Here is a 25,461-nt window from a genome sequence, read left to right as displayed (position 1 = left end):
AAGAAATAAACTACCCTTAACAATGGAACACCAACAAGTTGAAGTAATCACATTGCGTAACCACGACCACGACCACGACCACGTGATTGATCAGACCAACAATCAATAACATCCTCACCTTCCATTTGAAGATCAAGAGGGGTTTCACAATCTTTGACTTGCTTACCCAAATAAGTGAACTTAAAGGCCTTGTAGTTCAAACCCAATTCAAGGCAATAATTAAGCATAAGCTTTCCTAGTGGAGCGTTACGCTTAATATTATAAGTTACATCTTTGGTGTTTTGCATTTGTACTGTAATCTTCACTGTTTTACCATCATTTCCTTTTCCTCCGGACTTTCTTCCGCTGCCGTCGCCCGGGATAGGGCTGGGTGTCCTTGGCTTTGATGATCCTTCCATTCAAAGTACGCAAAAATATGAAATTTTTAGTAGAGAGGTTTCGTTGTTTTGCCTATGCTACCATTTTATAGATAGGTTAAGGGAACTATTACTGTAGTAGGGTTTTGAATTGTGAATTTTCTGATGATTGGGCCTTTAGACTTTGGTATTTATTCCTTTTTCTTTTTTTTTTTTGATATTAAAAATTGAATTAAATTTTTATATTTTAAGTGGAGTAAATGAAATTTTTTATTTGAAAGATTGTAAATGGAATTAATTTAGATAGGGTAATATTAAAGGTTGCAAGTTGCGACAAAATATATTCGTCACAACTCACAAGTTTACATGGCACTTATTTATTGGTACCACATAAGATTTGACTCATCGTATTTATTAAACCGAAGAAAGAATTAAATTTATGAAAATTAGAATATCTTATAGTAGAACATTATAATAATATATTGACAAACTTTTAAATAAATCGGATGTACCGTTATAAAGTTACCCCTAAAATGAGTAAAATTACCCTAATATGAATAAAAGTTACCCTAATATAAATAAAAGTTACGAATTATTTATATTTTATTGATAAAAGTTACCTAAAAAATTGTAAAAGTGACTCTAAATTAATAAAAAGTGACCCCTGATGTACAGTAACTTACTATACACCAAATGTATAGTAAAGTTATTCTAATATATTATACGGAATACGGAGTGGTATTTTTTACCTTTGTATATCATAGCTTCTTTTTTTTTTTAATCAATTTGTGCATCATAGCTAAAATCAGGAAATATAATCCAAATATTTTATTTTAGGTAATCTTTAAATTTTATACTAGTATAATATTTTTTAAAAAAATTAATAGTCAAAGTTATACATAAGTTTATGTGTTAATCAAAATATTGCGATTATTATAAAACAGGAGAGTATGAAAAGTTGATATACTGAAAATGTATAACAATATAAATTAACTATAATCCCGTTAAATAATTTATCCTTTAGCCCTTAAGGTCTTGTTAAATGGATCTAGCATTTGGAACATATAGTGCTCAAAGGAAAAACAGGCAAAACGTTACTAAACTCATAATAAGAAAAACAATTCAAAATTAAACTAGTAGAATCAATTCAAAGCAACAACTAAAAACACCAACGAAAACTGAAAACACAAGGGTGATCATATCGTTACAACGCCTAGAAAACAAGAACACAATACGAAGAAAACACACATCACATTAAGAAACTAACAAAGCAATTAATTGCTTAATTAATAAAGGTTAAGTAGGTTACTCCAGTAATTAAAAAAGTTGATGACCACCAATTTGATCAGCCCAACAATCAATAACATCTTCATCTTCCATTTGAAGGAGATTAGGAGTATCAAAATCAGAAATTTGCTTACCAAGATAAGTAAACTTAAAGCCCTTATAATCAACACCTAAATTTTGACAATAATCAAACATTAACCTTCCTAATGCAAAATCTCTCTTAATGTTGTAAGAAATATTTTTGGTGTTTTCCTTCATTACTGTAATCTTCATCATCTTCTCATTTTCTCCTTGTGCACTTCCCTTCTTCTTCGTTGTTTTACTGCTTGAACCATCCATGTTTTTTTTTTTATTTATTTTTTTTTCTGTAACTTTTTTAAAAAAGTAATGTAAGTTTCTTTTCTTAAAGGAATGTGAATGAACAAGCAAGTGTAAATTTATTTTTGTAGATAGGTAAACTTGCTTTTATCATAGTAAATGCTGTCTTGAAATATTTTTACCCATATTTATTGCTTGTTTGGTTGATAACTTCTTATAATTAAACATAAAGAGAATGAAAGATCTTAGGAATTGAAAGAACATGTTTTTTGGAATATTAAAGGTTACATTTATTATAAAGATGTGAAAATATGCTAATCTTGACTTTATATGGAGTACGATTTTTTTATTTTTTTATTTTATTTTTTATTTTTTATTTTATTTTTAAAAGCTTAGGTCTTGTTTGGCATCATTTCTGGTTTTTAGTTTCTTGTTTTTTTGAAAATCAAAAACCAAAAACAGGAAACAAGAAAAAGGTGTTTTCACTTTTTTGTTGTCAGTTTTCAAAATTATCATGATTTTAATAAGTTTAAATAATTTTTGATTCATTATGAGACATATATCATATACTTTTAAAAAACAAAAAACCAAAAAACAGAAAACCACAACAATGTCAAACGAAATACTCGTATAATTTTTATAATGGATAATTACAAATAACACAGATTAGTTAAGTTTTGATAAGTATTAATCAAAGCAATGCACTCATGCACTTGTTAAAAAAACAGAATTAGAGTAATTACTTAAATTACTAGGGTAATTAGAACTTTTTGTAAAAGCAAAACTTTTCATTTTCAACCAAACAACACTTCATAATTCCAAAATTAATGTTATGGGGCAAAACAACCTCTTGGGGTCCTAACTCCTAAGGCATTTATTTTCCTTCTCTCTTCTTATCTATTCCCTTTGTCCCTTATTGATAGTTTATTTGCTTTTTTCAAGTACCATTAATATCAAATTCCCTTCAATTTGCAACAATATCTGTGCAAATTTAACTTTTTCCATGTAAATTTTGCTTTTTCATGTACTTTTATTACATTATCTTTCTACTTTTTTGCATACCCAATGTAAAATTACCTTTTCAATGTATTTTTACTACTTTAATTTATGTTTATTAATTCATGTGAAAATTACCCATAAGGTACTATCAATAAGGGACGAAGGGAGTAAATCAAATAACTAATGCATCAATTTGACTTTTACATTCGTAATTTGACTTGATGGAATGTATGTTTTCATAATACTACGTATTAAATTATTATTAGAATTTAAAGTAATACATATAAAATTAAATATATTAAGTGTCAAATCTACAACGGAGTATAAGTTATCACAATTAATACATAGTTAAAGTGATACACTTATTAAGATATGAATGGAGTATGATTTAAAGATCTCAAGAGTTCGTAAGGAAGAAAAAATACTTCTAAATAACAACAGGTTAAGTTTGGGAAGTGTAGATTTGAAAATGAAGAATAACCATGAAGCATGTTGATGAATTGTCAAATTGATGATAATCAATGAACTACAACTACCAGGGTATATCATTGTCAGATTGATTCCAAGTCAAGAATCATTCGTCAGATTTTATGTCAAATTTTTTAAAGGCAAAAGTTAGCGAACGTTTTGGAGGCCTTGGATAAGCTAGCTAAAAGCAGAAAGATTAAATTAAAATTAGCATTAATTACACCGATCAACACGTGATTTTTTCATGCGTAATCCGAGTTCGACTCCGTTAAAATAATCCGACTCCGAGTCAGTGGAGGGTCGGAGCCGGATCCTACAAAAAATCTGACTCCGACAAATGTCTGACTCTGACGGATCATTCGACTCCAACTCCAACTCCAATAGATAGTGGATTTTTGTGTGGGTCATGGTGGCATTGGGTGTGGGTTGTAAAGACCCAAATAGCCCAATTTCTCAAAGTATATTGAATAACGAAAAAAAACTCGGAGTCGAAGTCGGAGGTCAGAAAATGAAGTCGGAGTCGGAGTCAGAGGTCAGATAATGAAGTCGGATTTAGCCTCCGACTTCCTGTCGGGTCGGAGTCGGATTTAGCATAATCCGCTCCGAGTCCGACCTGTTGCCATCCCTAATTGTTTATGTGGTTTTGTTTTTCACAAATAGGTCAAACTTATTGAAATTGTGATAATTTTTGACAATTAAAAAATGAATCACCATTTTCTAGTTTCCTATTTTTGATTTTTTGTTTTCAAAAAATCAAAAAACAGAAAACAACGTCAAACAATCTCTATTTATATGCAGTCAACCAAGCAAACACTTAAAGAGTTTCATCAAAATAGTTGCTTTAGCAAATCTAATCAATAGGATATGCTCCTATATAGGAGTAAAATTTAACGAACCAAATATATTTACCTTCCCTCCAAAGATAACCCCAATCTAACGAAAAGGAAATGTGTTCATAGAATTGGAATTTTAAAGAGCCAGATACCATTGGAATGACATTTAATATCAGATTAACATTACGGAAAAAAACTACTCCGTAATATACAGAGAAAAACAGGAGCAACAGGTTCTAAGAGTAGTCCGTATACACTATGTAGTAGCAATATCAGCAGATAATAGACGGATGTACACTTATAAGTAAACGGATATAATAAAAACTTGAAAAACAAATACCTTGCAACTTCATATTATATAACAAAACAAGAACAAATGACAGGCAGCAGCTGCAATAGCAAACCAATTCAAAAGGAAGCAGAACGGCTAGCTTCAGATTAGATTGTGAAGAAACTACGGTTTCTTTACAGCACATGACTACACCTTTAGGAGGGCATATGATTAGCCCTTAATTACTTAATATATTATATCATTAGCCAAAACCAAAAGCAACGCCACTATACAAGCTGAAGAGCAACCCTACTTAGTACTTACAAGCAACAACACTTGCAGAATAAACAGAGAGATGAAATTTATCTAGATATGTAAGGCTCAAAAAGCGCTACACAAGGATTAGGATCATACTGCATAATCTCAGCAGCTCGTTCGAATTCCTCCCGTAGGACTCTAATGCTGCGTTTGTCTACCACTCGTCCTAGATCATGGGATGTCTCGAACGGATCTTCTATGCATATAAGGTGACGATCATTACCCACCCTTCTTGTCCAATCTTTCTCTTGCTTCCTACCAGAACCAAAGAATTACCCATGCATAACTTTAGCCTTTTAACCCAAGAGTACTTAAAGAAAGTGAAGAGCAACTTGTATTCAAATAAACCCAAACAGAAAGGTTAGCTCAACATATTATTTACTGAAGAAAGTAAACAAGGAAGACATGAAGTCCCACAATAGTACAATAAAGACCAATGGGAAGCAGCAACCATGGTATGGATTACTACACAAGGTTTGACAAGAAAGGTCTGTATTTAAAAATGATCCTGATAATAATTGAATATTTATCTCACCTGAGGATACAACCAGCACGAACTGATATGACATTATTTGCATAATCATGACAATATGCCCAATAATAAAAGAACCCCCACAGTAACTTGGAAATATTTTCGTTATTTCGGGCTCCAAAATCACGAAGTTTTTCAACTTGATCAAAGAAAGCGCATTCAACATTATCAACAGTCACAGCATATGTAGGTTTCATTCTCTGCAAGAAATTAAAGGGTCAGGCCGTCAGGTTACCAGAATATTCAGCTAAAAAGGCTTAGTTAAACTACTCAAAAAGGGCAAAAATTAATCCTTCAAATACAATGCTAAGAAGAAAGTGACGCATGCTTGCATTTTGATACAAATCAAGAACTTGATACAAAAGCATCATCAAAAACCTTTTTGTTAATCAACCTTTCCGACAGATCCTCAGAAGTTACATAATAAAAACAGAAAGCCGGTTTAGTAAGTGAAGGGAACATACGCACACCAAATGAATGTAAAACTTGGATACTCTCTTCCAATGTCACTAGATGGTTTATTAAAGAATAGAGTTTCGAGTTTCAACAGAATACACAATGGATCTTGCTATTATTGTTGTTGAGGCACCTAATGCAAGTGCAGATTATCTGGGGTCGATAGAAGCATGTTTAGTTGTTTTAATGAATCGCAGAATTTTACTCTTGGAATCTTATACTTTTGAGCAAGAACACGACGTCCCTAGACGCGGGTGAACTGTGAGTGCTCCTGCATGTATCTATTTTCCAACAGATTAAGAGGTAAAATAGTTTTAAGACAAACAAAATCGAAGAAAGTAATTCATTCTAGCTTCACCATAAGTCCTACAGCCATACAGCATCCAGTCCCACACTCACTCCATATGGTGAATGTATACTACATTATAAGCATGCTTGTTGCGTAGCTAAAATATCTTTTAGGCTATCTATTCAGGATATGAAGAAAGCTTTTAAAGAGGACAAACTAGTATAAAGACAGCAAGGCCTTTCAAACAAAAGTAGAAACCAAAATGCAAAATTAGCAAAGGCTTCCAAATTCTGCTAAAGACCTTTCAAAAAAGTATTTACTCCAAGTTATCAGGTCATCCTTCAAGCATATCCAAACAAAAAACCTTTGCATAGCATCCTTATGATTAATCAATCCAAAATAAATTATCACCCCACACACACACAGACACAAAAGAAAAAAGGAAGCAAGCTTTAAAATGGCCCTGTAAAATGGTACTTGTACATACCAGATGCTCCAAAAGAAGCATTTAAACTTTTACCTGCAAACAAGGAAGGATGGGAGGATTACGCTGCTGTAAAAAATGGATGCACATCAGCACATACCTGCATAACAAATCAAAAAAGCTCATTCCATGTGAAGAAAGTTAAATTTTAGAGGACCACCATCAAATCCACTGAGTGAGGGGACATGAAAATAAGTTATTGCACAAACTTGACTGAATCATGATTAATTCATCAACAACAGAAATGGAAAAGTTACATGGCAATGAAGTCACATAAGAGCTTTTGAAACTTAAAACTTAAAAAGGTAATTACTTTGTTAGTCTAAATGGCCTATTTAACAGACATAGAAGTATATTATTCAAGTGTCAATAAGAAGATGATGACGAGCAAACCTACAATGCCAACCCCCTTGGTATGAAAAATACAAATGTAGATATAAGTATATAACCAATCACATCACAAAATAATCATTTATTGAAGAAAAACTCACGCGTAACTAGATAGTGTTCCCTGATAAGTTTCATTAACTCCTCTGGACTTCGCCCAGTGTTTCACAAGAAATGCCAACTGCCTTAGTCTTGCATCAATTTCTCCATAATCTCGAAGCAGCTTTGTATTTACAACAGCTAAAACATTGTTTATGCAAATGTCACATGAAATTCCTGTCACTGGATCCATAAGCTTTACTATGGGAACCCGTGCACGAGTCAATGCCTGTAATCAGAAATTAAAGCAAATTGAAACACAAAAACTGCTTAAACCAAAGCATGAATTTGAAATGAGAGTATCATGCCCAAATCAACTTCAAATAAGAATCACATGCCACTGTTTCCAGATTGACCCAAAGGAGAAAAAGAGAGATGCATATCCTAGATGAATATATACCAGTTTTCTAACTTAGCCATATAAGTGATTTAACCCGCCTTAAGTTCATGGGGTGACACTATATTGGTATTACTAACCAGAAACACATAAAACAGTTGCTCATGCTTGTCAAATTCATTTTTAGCGCTTTTCAAATTTTATCTGAAAGAAAACACCAAAGTTAAGTTTTAAACGAAAAAAACTGTCTTTTGAAGTCCTTCGCTATATTTAGTTTATGTGTTCAATAAAATAATCACAGATGTAGTGGTAAAAGGTGAATTTTAAACAGTAATGGCAAAGAGCGTAAGAGAGTTGATACAAGATCATATTTCAGTATGGGCCCCATTGCAGAATGCAGAACTCATTTGGTAATATTATTATTGTTATGATCAATAACTTAAGAAAATTTTATCTATTAATACAAAATTGAATTGCTTTCATTCCATGATGAAAATAGAAAGAAATTAAATCATTTGGATACATCCAAACTGAAAAGAAGATTCCACAATTTATGAGAACAAACATCACCTAGTATAGACCACGTCCAATTAAAATTTTTGAATACTAGTAGTGCAAATACAATGCAAAAAATTTGATTGCTAACTTTAATAAGGCTTACCTGCACATCTTGGAGATTATCAGACTTTAAAATCTCAGCCAATTTCAACAACATATCAACCTTATTGATGTATAGATCATCAATGGCAAGGCAGACATCAATGTCACTTTTTGAGACTCCAAAAGAGTTGGCACAAGATCCATAAATATAAACCTTAGCATTAGGCCATTCCTTGCACACAAGTTTCTCCAATAATGCCAAAAACTGCTTTTGCTTGGCCTTCTCCTCCTCTGCTGGTATTAGTGACTCGTAAATTGCAAGAAAAGGGGCATCCAACCGGTCTATATCTCTCCGACATTCAGTCAGCCTTCTGGAGTTCCTTATCCTTTGCGAAAGGATCCATTTCCCTCTAGCATCTGATCTGAAGTCCTAATTGCAAGCACAACAGTTTGAGTACAAAAATTCAGCAGTCAATGGGCATAAGCAGTATGGGTGGAAACTTAAGTAACTATTTTAAACAGAATAAAATTAAGCTGATGAACATGCAAGTATATTACCCAGATGTCCTCACAAAAGAAAAAACGTTAAAAAACAATAGAAAATGGCATACAGAACCTCGAAACTTCTGTGACTCTATTAATAGCATGTGACAAGAAAAGAACTTTGCGCCAAAACACCCCTAGGGTAGGGCTAGATCACCATCATTAAATTCTACAAATGCATATACAACAACGTCAATATGAAAAATACTGCACTGAATCAGCTCTCCAGTAGGTATAATAGCTATGGCCATATGCAATAGTCTACCCCTTTCCCCGTCATTAAACATTTCCTTAAACTATGATATAACTTAAAAAAAGTCCTTTATTAAAAATGCAGAGTAAATAAATCATCAATTTTAGCTGATACCCCAAAAGAGTATCACACCAAGGCAAGTAGCAGGGTAGGGAAGGCTGGATGTAGGCAGCCTTACTCTCATGACAAGCAAAAGGTGGTTTCCAAACTCATCCTTATTCAATACATATCTAAATCATACTCCCTATCCCTAAATAAAAGGCACAATAGATTGAAGATCGCTATCAAGAAATTAGGTTGAAATACCATGATTATACTACTTTCTGTAAGAATATACTTCCTCCGTTTCTTTATAATTGCAACACACATTTTATCACGGTATTTAAGAAAAAAGGACCTCACATGATATAATACACTTAAAATGGGGTAAAGAGATTGTTAGGAGTATAATCAAGTGGGCCATGTGCTTTAAATAAAGGTATTAGTACAATTTTCACCATAAAAATCTTCCTTTTATGGTGTGTTGCAACTATTGTGACATTTCCAATGTAGGAAAGTGTTGCAACTACAAAGAAACGGAGGAAGTACATATTTAGTTCTTTACCATACCACAAGGTATCTTTCTTGATAAAATCATTAAGGGTAATATGAAAAGTTGTGAGCTTAAATAAACTATACTTAATACATCATAGAAAGAGGACTACTAATTTGGGACAATCTAAAATAGAAAAGGTAGATTAACCCGGGTTAATATAGTCCTGCATAACCCAAATGCCACAAATATAATACTAGATACGTGACAGAAAAACAATAACTTATACCATAAAACAACATCAACAAATTCTCATAATTTCTGAATTTCCTAGTATGGAGTAAATTAAAACTACAAAGTTGCACTTAAAGTTATTATGACTTAAAGAGTTCCCAACATTAGTTTCATAAATACGAATCCAGCACTACTCCCAATCAAACACAATCTAGCTTTGTTCTACCCCTTTCCTCCTTAACTCCAGGCCTAATTCTATTCCAAAAAAGAACATTTCTAACTCGGAAGATAATCATGGTTCAATTCAAAAGAATACTTATCTCTGATTAACTTGGAAGATAAAAAATCTAGGAGGTTTTGTTCACGTCTACCAATCAACTTATCAATATACATGTTATTACGTCTACAAATCAACATTTATCAACACTACCAACACAGGCATAATAATGAAAACTCACAAAGAAAGCATAAATCCAATAAAGAATATAAATGTTGTATAACTAGCCTAAATTTAATCAAATTGAATTGCTTCAAAATGCAATTGATAAGAAGAGACAGGAGCACCTAGATTATACCTTATCACGGGGTTGTTTCTTCTTAGCACTAGTATCATTATTCTCAGCAGACTGATCCTCTCCTAGAACTGAATCAACTAGCTGTTCACTTAAATCATCAATTTCGTCATGACTAACCCCATTATCAGCCACACCATCATGATCATTTAGCAAAGACTGTTCGATATCCGAAACCGATACAGACTTCAGACTACTCCCAGCAGGCAAACCAGGATGATCAATCTGTCCACTAATCCCACTTCCACTATCTCTACTCAAAAACCGCCTTTCATTCTCATAACTCCTACTATTAGAACCAAAATCCCTATGATTATTACCCCTCTTCAATTCACCAAAAGAACTACCAATCTCCCCACACACATTATTCTTCAAACCATCAAAATCCCGCCTTTGGTTAGCGGGCGTGCTCGAAAACCCCGGCGGAGGCCCAGACCGTCTCTGCTCAGGCGAACCATAACCCCAATTAACATTACCATCAATCCTTCGATTCGGATCAAACCCATTAACCCTCCTAACCCCTAAACCCGAACCCAGTTCACGTTCCTTCAACAAATTCAATTCCAACTCCAATTTCTTCAATCTCAAACTCTCATTCTCAACAGAATTCCCACAATTAGGGTAATTTCCAAAGTACCCAGTTCCAGATTGTTCCAACCCAGTCTGCTGCTGGTGTTGCTGACGACGAAGAAGATCAAAATGCTGATGAGGAGCCGAGAAAATCGAGGGGTTAGGAGAATTAGGTCGCGGAAACCCTTGATAATAGAAATTGGGGTTTTGGGTTTGAGGAGAGAGAGAGAAAGGAGAGCGAGAGTGAGAGTAATCGTGCTGATTGTGGTTGTGGTGGGGTCCGACGGAAGGTCCGACGGCGGCGACGGCGGGATCAAGAGAGAGTGTGTGAGAAGGAGGTGAAGGAGAGAAGAGATTGTGAGGAAGAAAAGATGGTTGTTGCTGGTGTTGTTGTTGTTGAATGTGTTGTTGCTGTTGTTGAAGATGTTGTTGTTGACGGTTTTGGACGAGGCGGAGGAGGAAATCGCCGCCGCCGTCGGTCATGGTGGGTTTAAGGTGAGATTTGGGGGTGATTATGATGGGATCATGAGTTTCAAGATTTTGGGTTTGTGGGAGAAATGAGGGGTCTTTTTCACTTTTTTTTTTTTTTTACTTTATTATTATAGGCTTTTTATGTTTTAGATTTTTTAAAAAGGAAATTTGGACACCTATTAAGATACTCCGTATTTGGATATTCTTCCCTTCTTTAGGAGGATTATCCAAACATGGTCGGATTCATTGATAATACGGAGTATTAGTAAGGTGAATTAAACATAGTTTTTCCTTTAATAAAAAAAAAGGATGTGTTGAATACAGTTTTATCTCCTTTAAAACACTTAAGGATAATAAAAAGAATACTCCATAGTCAATTTTGCTTGATATGGAGTTTTGTTTCCAATCTTCTCACGCTGTTGAAAGAATAACTATATTATTGTGTGTCGAATACATATTGAAAATGGGTACATTAAGAAAATGTTTGATAAGAGCATTTATTTGGCTGGAAATTTATTAGACCATTACCGTTACTAAATGTTTGATTAGAAGGTTTGTGTAACTTAGGGGTAATGGTTTACTGAATACCTATTTGTCACATCTCTTAAACTTGTGGTGACAATTAACTTAACCCTCCTCAAACAAAAAGAGAGGAGCTAGGTAGGTTTAAGTATTTACGTATTTGTGAATCTGTGATTAATATTAAACCAAACATATAAAAAGGTAAGAAATACTAGTACAAGACTTCGTTCCCTTTTCTTATTTGTTTTCTTTTCACTCCATTTCCGACAAGTCCTTTGAGTAGTCATTGTGTCTATCAGTCTATGACTAATTGAGTAACCCGCCCAATAGAAACAAACAGTATGCAAAGGAGATGAGCCCGTAAGATTTGCAAGACTCAAAATAAAGAACCCAGCTTTCATTAATAAACCCTACTTGCCTTGATTCATTTTTCTACTCAGGTTCTCCCTCACTTTCTCTACATTTCAGATTCACTTTTTCACATTTTACTAAATAATTACATTATTTTGCTTCATTTAGGGTTTCAATTTCAGCAGAAATGGCGCCCCCTGCGAAAGGTATTATTTTTTCATTTCTAATTTTCCATTTTTTTTTTTTTTTTTTGTTTTGATTTTTGGCCTTAATTGTTATTTGTGTAGGAATTCATGAGTATTTGGATTATATTTTGTTAATTTTTGATTTATGGATATTTAACAATATGAATCTAGTTTTAATTCAAGTGAATTTGGTTATAATAAGTAAAATTTTAATCTTGTTGTTTTTGTAATTCTGCTTTTACAAGCTTAATGTTGTTGATATAGCAATGTGTTAATGTTAGTGTTTTTAGTGATTATTAGAGTGCATGCTGTTGCTTTGATCAACTAAACTTTGGATTTGACAATTCCTGGCCTTTTGTGAATTCATTTGATTCTAGTTTTTTTCTGTAGATTTTTTTTTGTGATTTTTCTTTCACTTAAATCATTTGTTGATCATATTTTTGGTAATGTGATATGGCAAAATAGCGAATTGATGTTGAGAAATGAGATTATGAGATTGAAGGTTGACATTAAGGTTCTCTCTACATTTGGGATTGAAAGATTGAATGTGATAGAGGGATAAAATGGTTTTAAATGCAAACTTTGTTATGCTACTCTTGGGTTTAATGCTTTTTTTTTTTTTTACTGTTGCTTATTATTGTGTTATGTTGGTTGTTGATGCATTACATTATTTCAGTTTGAGTGAGTGATTTTGGTTTAGAAAATTTTAAATTGTTCTACCATACGAAGTATAAGATTGCCGTGCTAATTTCTATTCCTAGGGATTACTCTCGTTTGCTTGATTGAGAGTTGGTTAACTATGTATCGCTCTTGGCTCTTTATGTCATGTTATTGGAGCAAATTCTTGGTTATTTTTTAGGCTGACATCAATTTGAGTACCGATATTTAATCGGTTAGTAAGTGATGGGAAAAATTCTTCCTTGATTGTACAGTGCATTGCTTAATTTATTAGATATTCATGCAATCTCTCTTTCCAGTTTTCGATTTTGTTTAGTAATTTATTCTTCAGTTCCGGTGATTTGCACTTATGGATCTGTTACAAAACTGTTTAGCTGTGTAATATTGTATAACGTCTTTAAAATCCTAGAAGGATACCTGACATCAGTTATCTGGCAGATGTAAAGAAGGCTGATCCCACGGCACAGGCCTTGAAAGCTGCTAAAGCTGTGAAATCTGGCTCAAGTACCTTGAAGAAGAAGGCCAAGAAGATCAGGACCAAGGTTACTTTCCATAGGCCAAAGACATTGAAGAAGGATAGAAACCCTAAGTACCCTCGTATTAGTGCAACACCAAGAAATAAGTTGGATCATTATCAGATACTTAAATATCCCTTGACCACTGAGTCTGCAATGAAGAAGATTGAGGACAACAACACCTTGGTTTTTATTGTTGACATCCGTTCTGACAAGAAGAAGATTAAGGCTGCCGTCAAGAAGATGTATGACATTCAGGCCAAGAAAGTGAATACCTTGATCAGGTGAATATTTTCTGCCAATCAAATTGTTGCTCTTCACTTCATATCATTATGTGTTTCCTTAATGTTATGTTTCGATTCTCTCTTCACTCGTAAGATTATCTGTGTGAGACTAAGACATATTTTCTACAGAAAGAACTTATATTCCTCATTTATCACGAGGTTGACAGAATTGCATACTGTTACTCTGTTAGATATAGTTTTCTTGTGGCACTGATTTTTTTATAAATGGCAAACTAATTACTTGAGACTCAAAGGCAGCCATAAATTGAACAGTGTAGTGCCATGATGCCATCCTTGCAGTTTTTATAATCCTGCTTGCTGATTTTTAGCTTGTAATCAACTATTGATTAGGGTTTACTAAAAGTTTCCTGTGATTCTAATTGTTATTAGTAATTTCCTATTGGCAGGCCTGATGGCACCAAGAAGGCATATGTTCGTTTGACACTTGACTACGATGCCTTGGACGTTGCAAACAAGATTGGAATCATATAAGTTATATTTTGTTCCATATTTGTTCAAGTAGATGATCTCAGACATTTTTGATAGGAACATACTCGGTAGGAAAAACATTAAGTTTTGTTTGATGTTGCTATGCAATGCAGTAGCCTATGTTCTTATGGGTTCCATTATTTGCATTTTAAAGTATGTGTCTGTATTTCAAAATGATACTCAGTATATTTTCGGAACGCCTTTTGGTTCCTTTCTTTTTTTGGTGTTTAGAGAGCCACAAGGGCAGGGGTGAGAATCGATCACATGATCTCCTGGAACCAAGAGGGAAGCTCTAACCACTTGAGCTATCTCTCACTCTCACGCCTTTTGGTTCCAAAACATACGGGTTCATTTACCAAAACTTGAAAAAGAGCCTTCTCTCCAGCATTGATCTTGATTATGGCTGATTAAAATGCAGTGTTGCTAGTACAACAGGGTTTTCTTGTGCCGCTGGCTATTTAATGAATATTCACTTTATACAAAACATAGTATGAAGTAAAGGAGCCACAACAATGTCTCATGAAGGATATTATTACAACTTGGAAAATAATCGTTAACTACGAGTGTTATTGAGTGATATATACACTAACATGAGACTCCAGGCAAGAATCGAGCTTTGATTTGGTGCCTTTACGAAATAAAAAATATTCATTTTCAAACTCTCGTCTCTTAGCTCTATTTAACCAAGAAAAACAACTAATTCAATTATGAGATAATTTCTATGAGACAAAATTCTTAAGCAAATACACAATGTAAGAAGCTCGCTTGGTATCAATTAAATCAATTCCATGAAATCCAACATCAAAATGAGCCTCAACTTTTGCACCACCATTGATTAACATGGTCACAAATTCTTGTTGTCTATCAATCATTGGATCCATACTAAATCCAATAACCAAACACCTTCCTAATTTGCTTATCTTACTAATTATGGTAGGATCCTTCATAGGATTACAATACTTGTGGTCTTTATTTGCCCCCTTAGGCAATGCTAATTCCCACAACAAATCCCAAACTGGCAATGGACATAACTCATCACATGCATACTTCAACTCTGATTTTGTCCTTCGATTTCCACTAAACATAGGTTGGTTTAAGACTATTCCAGAGATTGATAAAGGACTAAGATCAACATCCATGGCCATGACGCGTGTGTTATATGCTATGTTCGCGCCATTCCCCCTCCCCGCTACATAAAATCTTGAGAAGTCTCCAAACTCCTTTAGCCATTTTTCACCGTTGGGATCCATCAATTGTTGTCGTACCCAAAAGAGTAAATCCATCGCGTCTTCATATGGTGCTGGTAGTCTATGCTCTGGTGCTAACCGATATGATAAGGATATTACTATGCAGGGAAGATCCCCGGCAACCTGTCCACATCTTTCATGACTGAAAATATCACCCACCTTATAATCAATCCACCCCCCATTATGAAAATAGGTCAGAATGGGAAGTCTAGCAACACATCCATCATTTGCTGGTAATTTGGTGGGACAAAATATTCTAGCCCATACATTGTTTTCTTTGTTTATTGTTACATCCTTGGATGCCACTACTTCTCCTACACCAGGGTTTGGATTTGCTTCCATTTGAGGCATTTTATTAAACCGACTTATCGTGCCATCATCATTCAGAGAGATCTTAAGGTGTTCATATGGGTTGAATTTTGACATGATTAATGACACAATAAGTTAATTAGCATCAAATGATTAATATGTTAATTAACATCTATGATCATGTTTTTCTATTCCATTCTCCTTCTATAGTTGCATGATTACTTTGTTAGAAGGTTGGGCTTGCTTCACGGATTAAATGATAGGAAGCCACAAAATAGCATGACTAATAAATGAACATTAGTCTAAATTTATGCTGCCCATTTTATAGGATAGGATTCTTCTAATTTCAAGAAGTTTTCTAATAATTATGGAGTCTTGTTTACAATTCTGTATGCTTTTAATATAGTGAAATACAAGTACTTAGTATGTAACTATGTTATGATTTACGGGGTAGCATACATAACTACTTCGCATTAATTAGTAGATCAAATCACTCATTCAATAAAATTCGTTCAAAAGTCACTTAAATAGAAGTATAGGATTTATGACTTAGGAGAGCCACACCTAGAGAGTAGAGACTCACATCGCAATATTGCAATAGAGCAATGCACATAATGCTCACGATTACTACGTTGACTTGAGTGGTTTAATTTGTATACTTTATTAGTAAAGTATGATATGAATATTTATATATAATAATAGAGACTTATCGAAGTCATATAACTCATATTAATAAGTGTTCATACATAATTTATATCCATAAAACATTTAGTCACACAAATTTGGAACCCTACATAATAGATCTAAGAGAAACATTAGACCCAACAAAACTCTTAACTTTATCAAGCAAAGCTTGAGCTTTTTCAGGCACAAACAACTCCACAGCATGATACCCTCCTTCATCAAAATCAGCTACCACGTGCACTCCACGTGACTCTAACATCTTAGCAAATTCCTTCTGTCTGTCCACAAGTGGGTCCCCTCCATACCCGTTGACCAGGACCCTTGGTAGCCGTCCGATCTTATCAGTGTAAGCGTTCTCAACCATTGGATTGCAGAATTCATGATTACGGTCAGCACCAACGGGCAGGGCAAGTGACCACATAACATCATTAGCTGGTAAAGGAACGATTTTGTCATCGGGTAGTCTTAATTCTGAATCTGTTCTTTCTTCTCCTCCAAAATATGCTTGGTTTATTATTAACCCTTCTATCTTCATTGGTGATAGATCATGATCTAATATTCGCAAAGCTGCATATACATCGATTTATCATAGGTTATGAATCAGTAACTAAGTTAATTAACATGTACATCTGATTATAAGCTATATACTGTACGACTTTTGTTCATCCTAAAATAATAAGTCATGTTAAGACGTCATAAGTTAAATCTTTTCATGCACTATCTTATCCTGATGTATACTCTTGACAATAGAAATGTGACTACGTTGGATGGATAATTAAAGATATATTAAAGATGTAAATTTATACGTTGAACGATATTTGTGATAATTCCTTAAAATTGATCACTTTAATCAAATATGACCATTAATCACTAAAAGTGACATATGTGAACAATTTTTGTACACTATGAAACTATGAGCCACCAATTGATCATTTAGATCAAAATTAATTAATTTAATGTAGTATATTTTTTTCATAATGATTAGACTTGTCAATTCGTGAATCGACCAGGTTACCCAACTCGACCCGACCCGATTTCAAATCCAACCCAACCGGATTCAAAATCGACTTAATTTGACCCATTTATCATAATTTGTAATGATCCAAGCAATTTAAACCATTCGGATCCAATGACCTAAACAACCCAAAATTTAACCTGAACCCGACTCGTTGACCCGAATTGACAAGTCTAATGATGATCATACTCCCTCCGTTTTTAAATACTTGCTCTATTTTCCTTTTCCGGCCGTTTTTAAATACTTGTTCTATTTCCTTATTTGGAAAGATTTTACAATATTGAATTAATTTCTTTTACCAAGTGGACCCAACAATATTAATTCCATATTCTCTCTCCTTCAATAAATTCCACTATTTTTGGTTTTTTACAATTTTTTATTCTTTCACCAACCCCACTACCTCCACATTTTATTACTTTCTCCAATTTAAAAACGGAAGGAGTACATTAGATTGAATATTTATAGGTCCATCTATTTTATTTTATCCATGCGCGCACACACCCGCACACATTAAAATAATGTTACTTGATAGCACAGTAAGATTGAAAAACTAACCTGCATGGTAAGTAATATAGCCACCAGAACTACTGCCCATGAGAAAACAACGCCCAAAATCAGCACACTCCTTCAACCAAGGATCGCTTCCTTCTCCACCACTACCACAGCTCACAGCTTGGTCTCGAACCCACAAGATAGCCTCAACAGCATCATCATAGGCAGCAGGAAGCCGATGCTCCGGCGCCAATCGATATTCAACAGACACGAATACAGCAGGTATAGCAGCTGACATACGGTTGCAGGACTCATGAAAGAAGACAGTTCCAGCAGAGTAAAACACAAAACCACCCCCATGATAGTATATTATAACCGGCAGCTTGTTCGATGAGTCGATTTCTGCAGGTCTGAAAATGCGAAGGAAGGTTTTCTTGGTTTGATTAAGGGGAACATCCTTTGAAATTACTGTAAAATTTTGATTAGTTCCAGGGTTACTGTCCTGTTTTTCTTCTTGTTTTAGTTGTTCAGTGGTTGGTACTAAGATTGTAGGGGTAAGTCTGGTAATTGTGCCATCTGGGTTTGGGGATATTTTCAGGAATTTGTATGGATCCATTTTTGGATTATTTGAAAAGGGTATGAATATAAAAATTAAGGATATTCTGAAGCCTGAAATGTATGAATGTGAAAGTGTATGAGGTTGGATTTAAAAGCAGAGTTTTGTGGCATTGAATGAGAGGTAGGTTGGGAGGAGTTGTGCCACATTTTGAGCATTGTGAAAAAGGCAGGTATAACCAACTTAATGTGCATTCAATTAATCGATCTACCGGATATTTACTATATGGTACAGTTCGTGACTGATTGTGCTATGCGTGTATAGATCAGTCATATAGGACAATGATGTAGATAGATTAATTTGATCCCGAAACTTCTATATTTAAGACTTTATTAGCAAAACTAGCTGACTTCCACCGATTGATTAGTTGAATATAGCTATAGCTATAGTAGCATGGTGGTAATTTAAGTACTCCGTATGATAGACTCTTGAGAGTACAATGTAGCTAAACCTCATTATTAACTAGCCGTCAACACAGTTGAGGAAGAAGGCTTTGATCAAGAACAATAACGACCAACACCTCATGTACTATTTACAAAGACTAAACGAAAAACAAAAGTTTACATCCTTTTGGGGGAAAATGGACGGCTTTAATTGACAACAATTGACATGTTATAACGCGAGATAGATGATTTAGTTAGTGAAAAACCGGTGGTGTGCTTGACAAACATAATTAACCATTTCTCCTAATTCGATTCCTCCTCTCGTTTAGTAATCGGATGGTTCGGTAACTAAAGATGATACTCACGCATTATGAATCAGTTGATTGTATCATTTGTATGCAAGGGGGCCGTTGGCTGTCCTATTCTGCAGTCAAAGCTCAACAACCTCCAATCTCATCACTACCCATCATTTCTGGGTTTGATCCTTCACTTTGCATTAAATTGGTTGCCGTTGTCATATACGAGTAGGAGTTATAGCACTGCCACTGCCACTGCCACTGCCACTGCCACTGCCACTACCACTACGCATTGGACAGTTCACCTTCCAACTTGCCAGTTAAGTGTCTAACCAAATCTATCTGACAAATTATACTCCATACTGAACTAAAAACAATATCCTACGGATGTTATGGAGTAAGTTGTACTCCAAAAAAATATTTATTCTACGTAGGCAAAATTCCTAAAACCGAATCCGGAACTTGTAATACGGAGTACTTATGTAGTTATGTGTTTTAAAATTGTAAAATGGAACTGGTGTTTCAGGTTTTGGTTTCGAAACCAAAAGTTTCAATTCAGTTCGGGATTCAATTCCGGGTACCTTGTACTTTGCTCACCCCTTCATAGAGTTATAGACTGGAAAAGTTCATGTTCCCATAGTACTAATCAAAGAATCAACATTATTAAGTGGCACTACAGTACATCCTCAAAGGACGAAGTTAGAAATTTGTATGGAAGGGGGCCAAAACATTAAACACAAAAAAACAAAAATTGGTAGGTAGTATAAAATTATAATTAACAAGTTTAAAAATTATACCTATTGATTAAAGATATACTGCAAGTCCACATTCTCAACTCTGGACCTATACAGGCATGATAAAATCACCAAGGACTGGCCGCGGTGATCAGACTAATTTCCCACAAGGCCACTGCAGATGCAAAAACTCCCATGTGCAACATTTAGACCCACCAAGCACAAACATTGGTTCAGCATTGGATAGCCTGACCATACCAAAAGACGACGAATAAAGCAACATAACATATGGAATGTGCCTCACTTGGTGGTCATTCAGATTCAACAAACATTCACCAGTTGAAAGTGAGGATTAGTTGGGGCCTTGGCGTGGGGAGAGAAGGGAGTACAACCAACACTTCCACCAAATTAAATCCTGCACTGGATGATCCTTGTTTCCTTGCAAATTTACTACTGATATATACTGCTATTGCTACATTGAACTGAAATGTAGTGGAAAAGTTTACTGCATAACATATAAACCAGAGACATGAACTTGAGCAGAAACCCACATATCACAATGTTCAGCATTTCCATGCCTCGAGCCTCATTTTGTGCACTTCCCATGTGAGCAAACCGTAAACCAGAAGAGCTAATTTCCCCTTTTTTTTTTTTTTACGATGCTTCAACAACCAAGACATTGCAAACAAATTTAATAGCTTCACATATTTTACCTAGAAAAGTTCCAAAACCTATCCTGCTGTAATTAGAGGAAGCAGGAAAACAATGTTCCAGGATTAAAATCTACTCGTCTGCAAGGATCTGTTCTATCACAAAACTTCTTTCGCATATAAGGGCTCAAAGGACACACACAAAGGTTGTTCATCTAACAAAAGCGACAGCCTTAGTTTTAATGAACTCAATTACTTAGCAACATTAAGCACTAATTAACTAGCACTAATTCCATTTTTTTGGATTAAGCTGCCAAATACATGTTATACTAGATTCAATTATGTTTCAAAATTTGCACTGAATGAACAGCCCAACGTATTTACTTTGATTACTACAGTGTCAGAATCAGTTAGCAGGGCAAGCAGAAGGAAAAAGGAGGGGGGGGGGGGGGGGGGCGCAGAAACTCGTAAAGGCAATCAACATCAAGCAACAAATGTCACGGATGATGAATTTATTGTTATTCTACCACTGTATCAACAAAGACTCAAAATCTCAAAAAGGGTAAAAATTCTTATAAGAAGATAATAACAGTGATCTGAATTCATCAAGTTTTCTTGTGTTTTCTCTTTTTCCTGCTACAATTGTTAAAGATAAACAAAGTTTGCTATACAAAAATTAGCAGCAATAAGATTCACCAGCGGTAGCCACATAAGTAATGCTGAAAATAAATTATTCTTTAATAACTATGTCTGTCCTGTTAAATATTCTGTAGTTAATCCCAAGTTTCATATTTTGACCAGAAAGTACAGTTCAAGACTTTAAGTTTACGCTAATGAACGCGAATAAGACGTTTATGGTTATCTAAATTAGCAAATGTGGGTCCAAATTGAACCATGTAACTAACATGATTGATAATGTAGCACGAAGGCTATCAGACAGAAAGAAAAAAATCGAAAAAACAGCAGGGCCCAATTGGTTTTGGTTATATATAAAAAGCAAGTTACTCAATAACAACTCCTCCTGCACTAAAAGATATGTGCTTGATGATTATGTCTTAACCACTTGGAAAGTGAAAGGCAGTAACTTTACAGTTTACACTCAGAAAAATGCATGGGATTCCTAACACAAATCAACCCCTAATCATGGCTTTCTAGATATAAGTCAAATTACAATGAGATTACTACTTTAGAAGTGCAATAGAAACAGTGCTAATAAGCAAAGTAGAAGTTATGGGTTGAAATTAAGGAGGATTTTCGACTTTTTTCGATTTCCTTGTGTTATTATCTACAGAAGATGACTACATTGAAAAATGTCATACACAACAACAATTCATTCTATTGTCAATTAAATGAAATTCGACATTAGATTAAAAAGAAATCGAGCTACAATTTAAGCAAAACTCACCGAGCCTTCTTCCTTGACTTGAAGGGAAAATTTGAAGGCGGTGATGGAGAAAACTCAAACGGTAAATGGGGTGGCTCGGCCTCCCCGGTTAACATTTCTACTATCTCTTTCATGTTAGGCCGTTTACAGGGTGATCTCTGTAAACAGAGGAGTGCGATTGTGATACATAGCATTGTTTGGTCTTTATCCAATGACTGTATAGAAGAGTCTACAAGGTCTAATAGCTTGCCATTGTAAGCCAACTGCCTAGCCCATGAAACCAAATTCGCCCTTTCGAATTCTGACATCGGAGAAGCCAATACTTGCAATGGTCGACGGCCTGAAATAATGACCAATACCAAAACACCAAAACTATACACATCACACTTTTCTGATAACTGTCCACCTCCACCATACTCAGGAGCAATATAACACACTGTCCCTCTCATACTAGGCGTGCTACTAATCCCACCACTTTTCGGTATTTCCCCACTAGCCCAATCTTGACTATGTTTCCGGCCACCACGAAGCTCGCCACTCAAACCATCTAACCACCAATCAATACTCCCTAAGCTACCCCTACTCTTCCTCCTTTTCTTCCTCTCAGGAGCAACAAAATCCTCATCCCTTTGCCACCACAATTCACCTCCACTACTCGATTTAACCCCCATCTTCTTCTTCTTACTATTACATTTACTCTTCTTAGTCAACTCCTCACAAAACTCCTCTTTCCACCACTCCCTTGGCCTCCTACTCTTCTCCCTCTTCCTCCTAAACTTATCCTCATCCATCGAAACCCGCCACCAATCCAGCCTCTTCTTCTTCACCTTCTTCGCCTCAACTTTCTCCCCAACAACATTCACATCACCACTACCATTACAACCTAAACCAGCAACAATCCCTATCCCTCCTCCAATCAAATCAGAACTCTTAGGCCTTTCCTTCTTAATCTCACTCCCAATCCACTCCATCACATAATCCTTCACTCGCCCTGACTCCGATCCACCAACAACGCCATTACCTCCCCCGCCACCATTATCCTGTTTCCACCACCAATAATCCCTCCCTGACCCCCCACCACCACCATTCTTCTTCTTCCCACTCTCAACACTCATCTTATCCACCAAACTCTCCGGCAAACTACTCGCTCTTTCGAACCCGTCCGATGGCGACGCCATCACATTACTCCCCACCGTAGTCGGCGACAACTCCACCTCCACCGTCGTAACCACACTCTCCGTCTCAACAATTGACCCAATTTCCTCCTCCAATTTCCCCACCTTATTACCATCATCATCATTACCTTCACAATCATCATCATCAATCTCAACCAAAACCCTAGAATCATCCTCTCTCTCTTTCTCAACCCCATCTAAAATCGTAGCTAACCCAAAATCCCCCAATTTCGCATTAAAATCTTCATCCAATAACACATTACTAGGTTTAACATCACCATGAACAACAGCAGTTGGTCCACAATTATAATGCAAATAATACAAAGCTCTAGCAACATCAAGTATTACCTTATACCGTTTCTCCCAAATCGAAAGTTCTACACACTTGCAATCTAGAAGCTTCTCCTGCAAGCTTCCATTCACCATTAATTCATACACCAGAAGCTTCCTCTCCCCTCCACCACCACCAACACCACTTTCTCCGGTGAGAACTCGCCGTCTTCCTCCGCCGCAAGAGTAACCCAGAACTTGAACCAGAAACGGCGATCCAACGGTGGAGATTACACGATTCGCGAGAGAAATCTCGTTGTGAAACTCACGTTCACCTTGGATAGTTCCAGAAGTTTCCATAACTTTCACGGCGACATTCTCGCCGGAGTTCGGGAGTGTAGCACGGTAGACGGAACCAAACCCACCTTGTCCGAGACGATGAGAGAGTGAGAAAGAGGAGGTTGATTTTCTGAGGAGAGAGAAAGAGAATCGCCGGAGCTCCGGCGGAGTTTCTCGTCGGCGGTGAGCTTCTCTCTCCTCATCAAACGGCGTCGTACGGCGGCTCAGTGTGAGTTTCCGGTAAAGAACAACGATGATAATAACAACGGTGAAAACGACGGCGCCGGCGACGGCGATGAGAGGGATAAAGTGACGGGAGATAGCATGGTGCGGCGGTGAAGGTTGCCGGGATGGCATAGTTGTAAATAAAACGAAGTTTAAGGGTAGAAGTTAAAGATGAAATCGGAGTAAAGTCATCGGAAGTTTGAGCTAAAGAGTGAAAATATTTTAGGAGAGAGAGAAAGATTAAAGTGACGGGAGTAGCAGGGTGGAAAAATGGTGACAGACGGAAGAAGTTATTGTTACGTTGTGTCTGGCATTGGATTCTAGCTTTATTATTTTGCGGGAAGGTGGAAATGGTGGTGGAGTATTTAATGTGATTTTTGGAAGGTTTTGACTTGATTTTTTTTTTTTTTTGTTTCTTTTTTATAATAAAAAAAGAAGTAGTAATTTTTAAAGAATATTGTTTGAAAAGTGGGTGAATCAACACTATAATCTGGACTATATTTTGAAATAGAATTGACTATTAACTGAATATATTGTTCTTTATTTTGTCTATTACCTAATTTTTGGAATTTTCGTTGGTTTTTTTATGGACAAATTTAGAAAATGGATTTTTTGATACAATACAAGATGTAATAAATATAAGAGAGATTTTATTCCATATATTTTTTGTGATAAAATGTAGTGTAACAAAATCTTGCAGTGTCAAGGGTTTTATATCTTTAAATCTAAAAGGGATCATTAGTATAATACTATAATGTGTCAACCATAATTAACAATTATTAGAGAGAATTGAAACTTACTTATCTAGTGGTGGCATGAAACACCACACATTTGGTCATGTTCATGCTTACTTTCCTTAAGTTAACAAACTCATTAAAGATTATTTTTACCAATATTATAACTAGTCATACATTAATAAAAATGAAAGTATGGAACATTATTATTAATAGTATTTCTTATTAAGATAGAAATTAAGTGTTTATTTAGTTGACAATAATATGAAAAAGGTTAAATTTTCAACATAACTCGTTTGATATGCACTAATAATATGTCGAGCTAATATGAGACGATCGTATATTCATATTGGAGTGTACAGCTAAATTTAACCTAATGGTGTTATAAGCAAGATTAATCTGGTGATTGAATTATGATTAGTCTAGTATAGAATGGCACGCTCCAATGAGGTAGCAGAATTGCAGGTGGGTAGACTTTTTAAAAATCACGTGATAAACCTTTAAACAGGTCAAAACGGAAGTATTCCAACACTACCCTTAGTTTGACAAAATCTACAAGACTTTTGATAATATTAAGGCGTACAACGCGCTCCAAGTATCGCGTGTAATAACGTGCTTTGTAGTGTAGTTTTTGGTGTTATACGATGATTGTGAAATATCACTGGAAATTGTGCC

At 35.3% G+C, this 25,461-nt stretch overlaps 5 protein-coding genes and 1 pseudogene across 5 annotated transcripts; 1 reads left to right on the top strand and 5 right to left on the bottom strand.

Annotated features, from left to right (window-relative positions):
• Window positions 1–47: 47 nt before the first annotated feature.
• Window positions 48–1,982, bottom strand: LOC145584437 (uncharacterized). The gene is made up of 2 exons (XM_081641278.1): window positions 1,694–1,982; window positions 48–391 (listed from the first exon to the last, which is right to left on the bottom strand). Exons 1-2 carry the CDS (start codon window positions 1,980–1,982, stop codon window positions 48–50), a joined length of 633 nt encoding a protein of 210 aa, XP_081497404.1.
• A 2,604-nt stretch (window positions 1,983–4,586) lies between these two features.
• Window positions 4,587–11,327, bottom strand: LOC145586748 (UTP:RNA uridylyltransferase 1-like). The gene is made up of 6 exons (XM_081643657.1): window positions 10,172–11,327; window positions 8,096–8,464; window positions 7,103–7,326; window positions 6,648–6,711; window positions 5,386–5,582; window positions 4,587–5,105 (listed from the first exon to the last, which is right to left on the bottom strand). The coding sequence occupies exons 1-6, from the start codon at window positions 11,219–11,221 to the stop codon at window positions 4,895–4,897; spliced, it is 2,115 nt and encodes a 704-aa protein (XP_081499783.1). The 5' UTR covers window positions 11,222–11,327; the 3' UTR covers window positions 4,587–4,894.
• Window positions 11,328–12,130: 803 nt separating this feature from the next.
• Window positions 12,131–14,386, top strand: LOC145585663 (large ribosomal subunit protein uL23-like). Its single transcript, XM_081642370.1, has 3 exons — window positions 12,131–12,288; window positions 13,384–13,744; window positions 14,152–14,386. The coding sequence occupies exons 1-3, from the start codon at window positions 12,270–12,272 to the stop codon at window positions 14,234–14,236; spliced, it is 465 nt and encodes a 154-aa protein (XP_081498496.1). The 5' UTR covers window positions 12,131–12,269; the 3' UTR covers window positions 14,237–14,386.
• Window positions 14,387–14,952: 566 nt separating this feature from the next.
• Window positions 14,953–15,906, bottom strand: LOC145584436 (putative carboxylesterase 9). The gene has a single exon (XM_081641277.1). The coding sequence runs from the start codon at window positions 15,904–15,906 to the stop codon at window positions 14,953–14,955; it is 954 nt and encodes a 317-aa protein (XP_081497403.1).
• Window positions 15,907–16,495: 589 nt separating this feature from the next.
• On the bottom strand, window positions 16,496–18,741 carry LOC145585662 (putative carboxylesterase 8). Its single transcript, XM_081642369.1, has 2 exons — window positions 18,044–18,741; window positions 16,496–17,040 (listed from the first exon to the last, which is right to left on the bottom strand). The coding sequence occupies exons 1-2, from the start codon at window positions 18,594–18,596 to the stop codon at window positions 16,580–16,582; spliced, it is 1,014 nt and encodes a 337-aa protein (XP_081498495.1). The 5' UTR covers window positions 18,597–18,741; the 3' UTR covers window positions 16,496–16,579.
• Window positions 18,742–21,896: 3,155 nt separating this feature from the next.
• Window positions 21,897–24,401, bottom strand: LOC145586746 (receptor-like serine/threonine-protein kinase At2g45590 pseudogene; annotated as a pseudogene).
• Window positions 24,402–25,461: the final 1,060 nt, after the last annotated feature.

This window comes from Chenopodium album, chromosome 16 (genome assembly GCF_948465745.1).
Source record: "Chenopodium album chromosome 16, dcCheAlbu1.1, whole genome shotgun sequence".
Classification (NCBI taxonomy): Eukaryota; Viridiplantae; Streptophyta; class Magnoliopsida; order Caryophyllales; family Amaranthaceae; genus Chenopodium; species Chenopodium album.
This window is presented reverse-complemented; position numbering and strand designations above follow the sequence as displayed.

What these genes read in the sequence shown, in the direction of transcription:
- LOC145584437 (XM_081641278.1), bottom strand. Translation starts at nt 1,982, where the DNA reads ATGGATGGTTCAAGCAGTAAAACAACGAAGAAGAAGGGAAGTGCACAA. An exon ending in TTGTTGGGCTGATCAAATTG is followed by an intron (nt 392 to 1,693) that starts GTGGTCATCAAC and finishes TTTGAATGGAAG; the next exon opens with GATCATCAAAGCCAAGGACA.
- LOC145586748 (XM_081643657.1), bottom strand. Translation starts at nt 11,221, where the DNA reads ATGACCGACGGCGGCGGCGATTTCCTCCTCCGCCTCGTCCAAAACCGT. An exon ending in CCATCCTTCCTTGTTTGCAG is followed by an intron (nt 5,583 to 6,647) that starts GTAAAAGTTTAA and finishes AATTTCTTGCAG; the next exon opens with AGAATGAAACCTACATATGC. An exon ending in CGTGCTGGTTGTATCCTCAG is followed by an intron (nt 5,106 to 5,385) that starts GTGAGATAAATA and finishes TGGTTCTGGTAG; the next exon opens with GAAGCAAGAGAAAGATTGGA.
- LOC145585663 (XM_081642370.1), top strand. An exon ending in AAAGTGAATACCTTGATCAG is followed by an intron (nt 13,745 to 14,151) that starts GTGAATATTTTC and finishes TCCTATTGGCAG; the next exon opens with GCCTGATGGCACCAAGAAGG.
- LOC145584436 (XM_081641277.1), bottom strand. Translation starts at nt 15,906, where the DNA reads ATGTCAAAATTCAACCCATATGAACACCTTAAGATCTCTCTGAATGAT.
- LOC145585662 (XM_081642369.1), bottom strand. Translation starts at nt 18,596, where the DNA reads ATGGATCCATACAAATTCCTGAAAATATCCCCAAACCCAGATGGCACA. An exon ending in CTATATTACTTACCATGCAG is followed by an intron (nt 17,041 to 18,043) that starts GTTAGTTTTTCA and finishes ATGTATATGCAG; the next exon opens with CTTTGCGAATATTAGATCAT.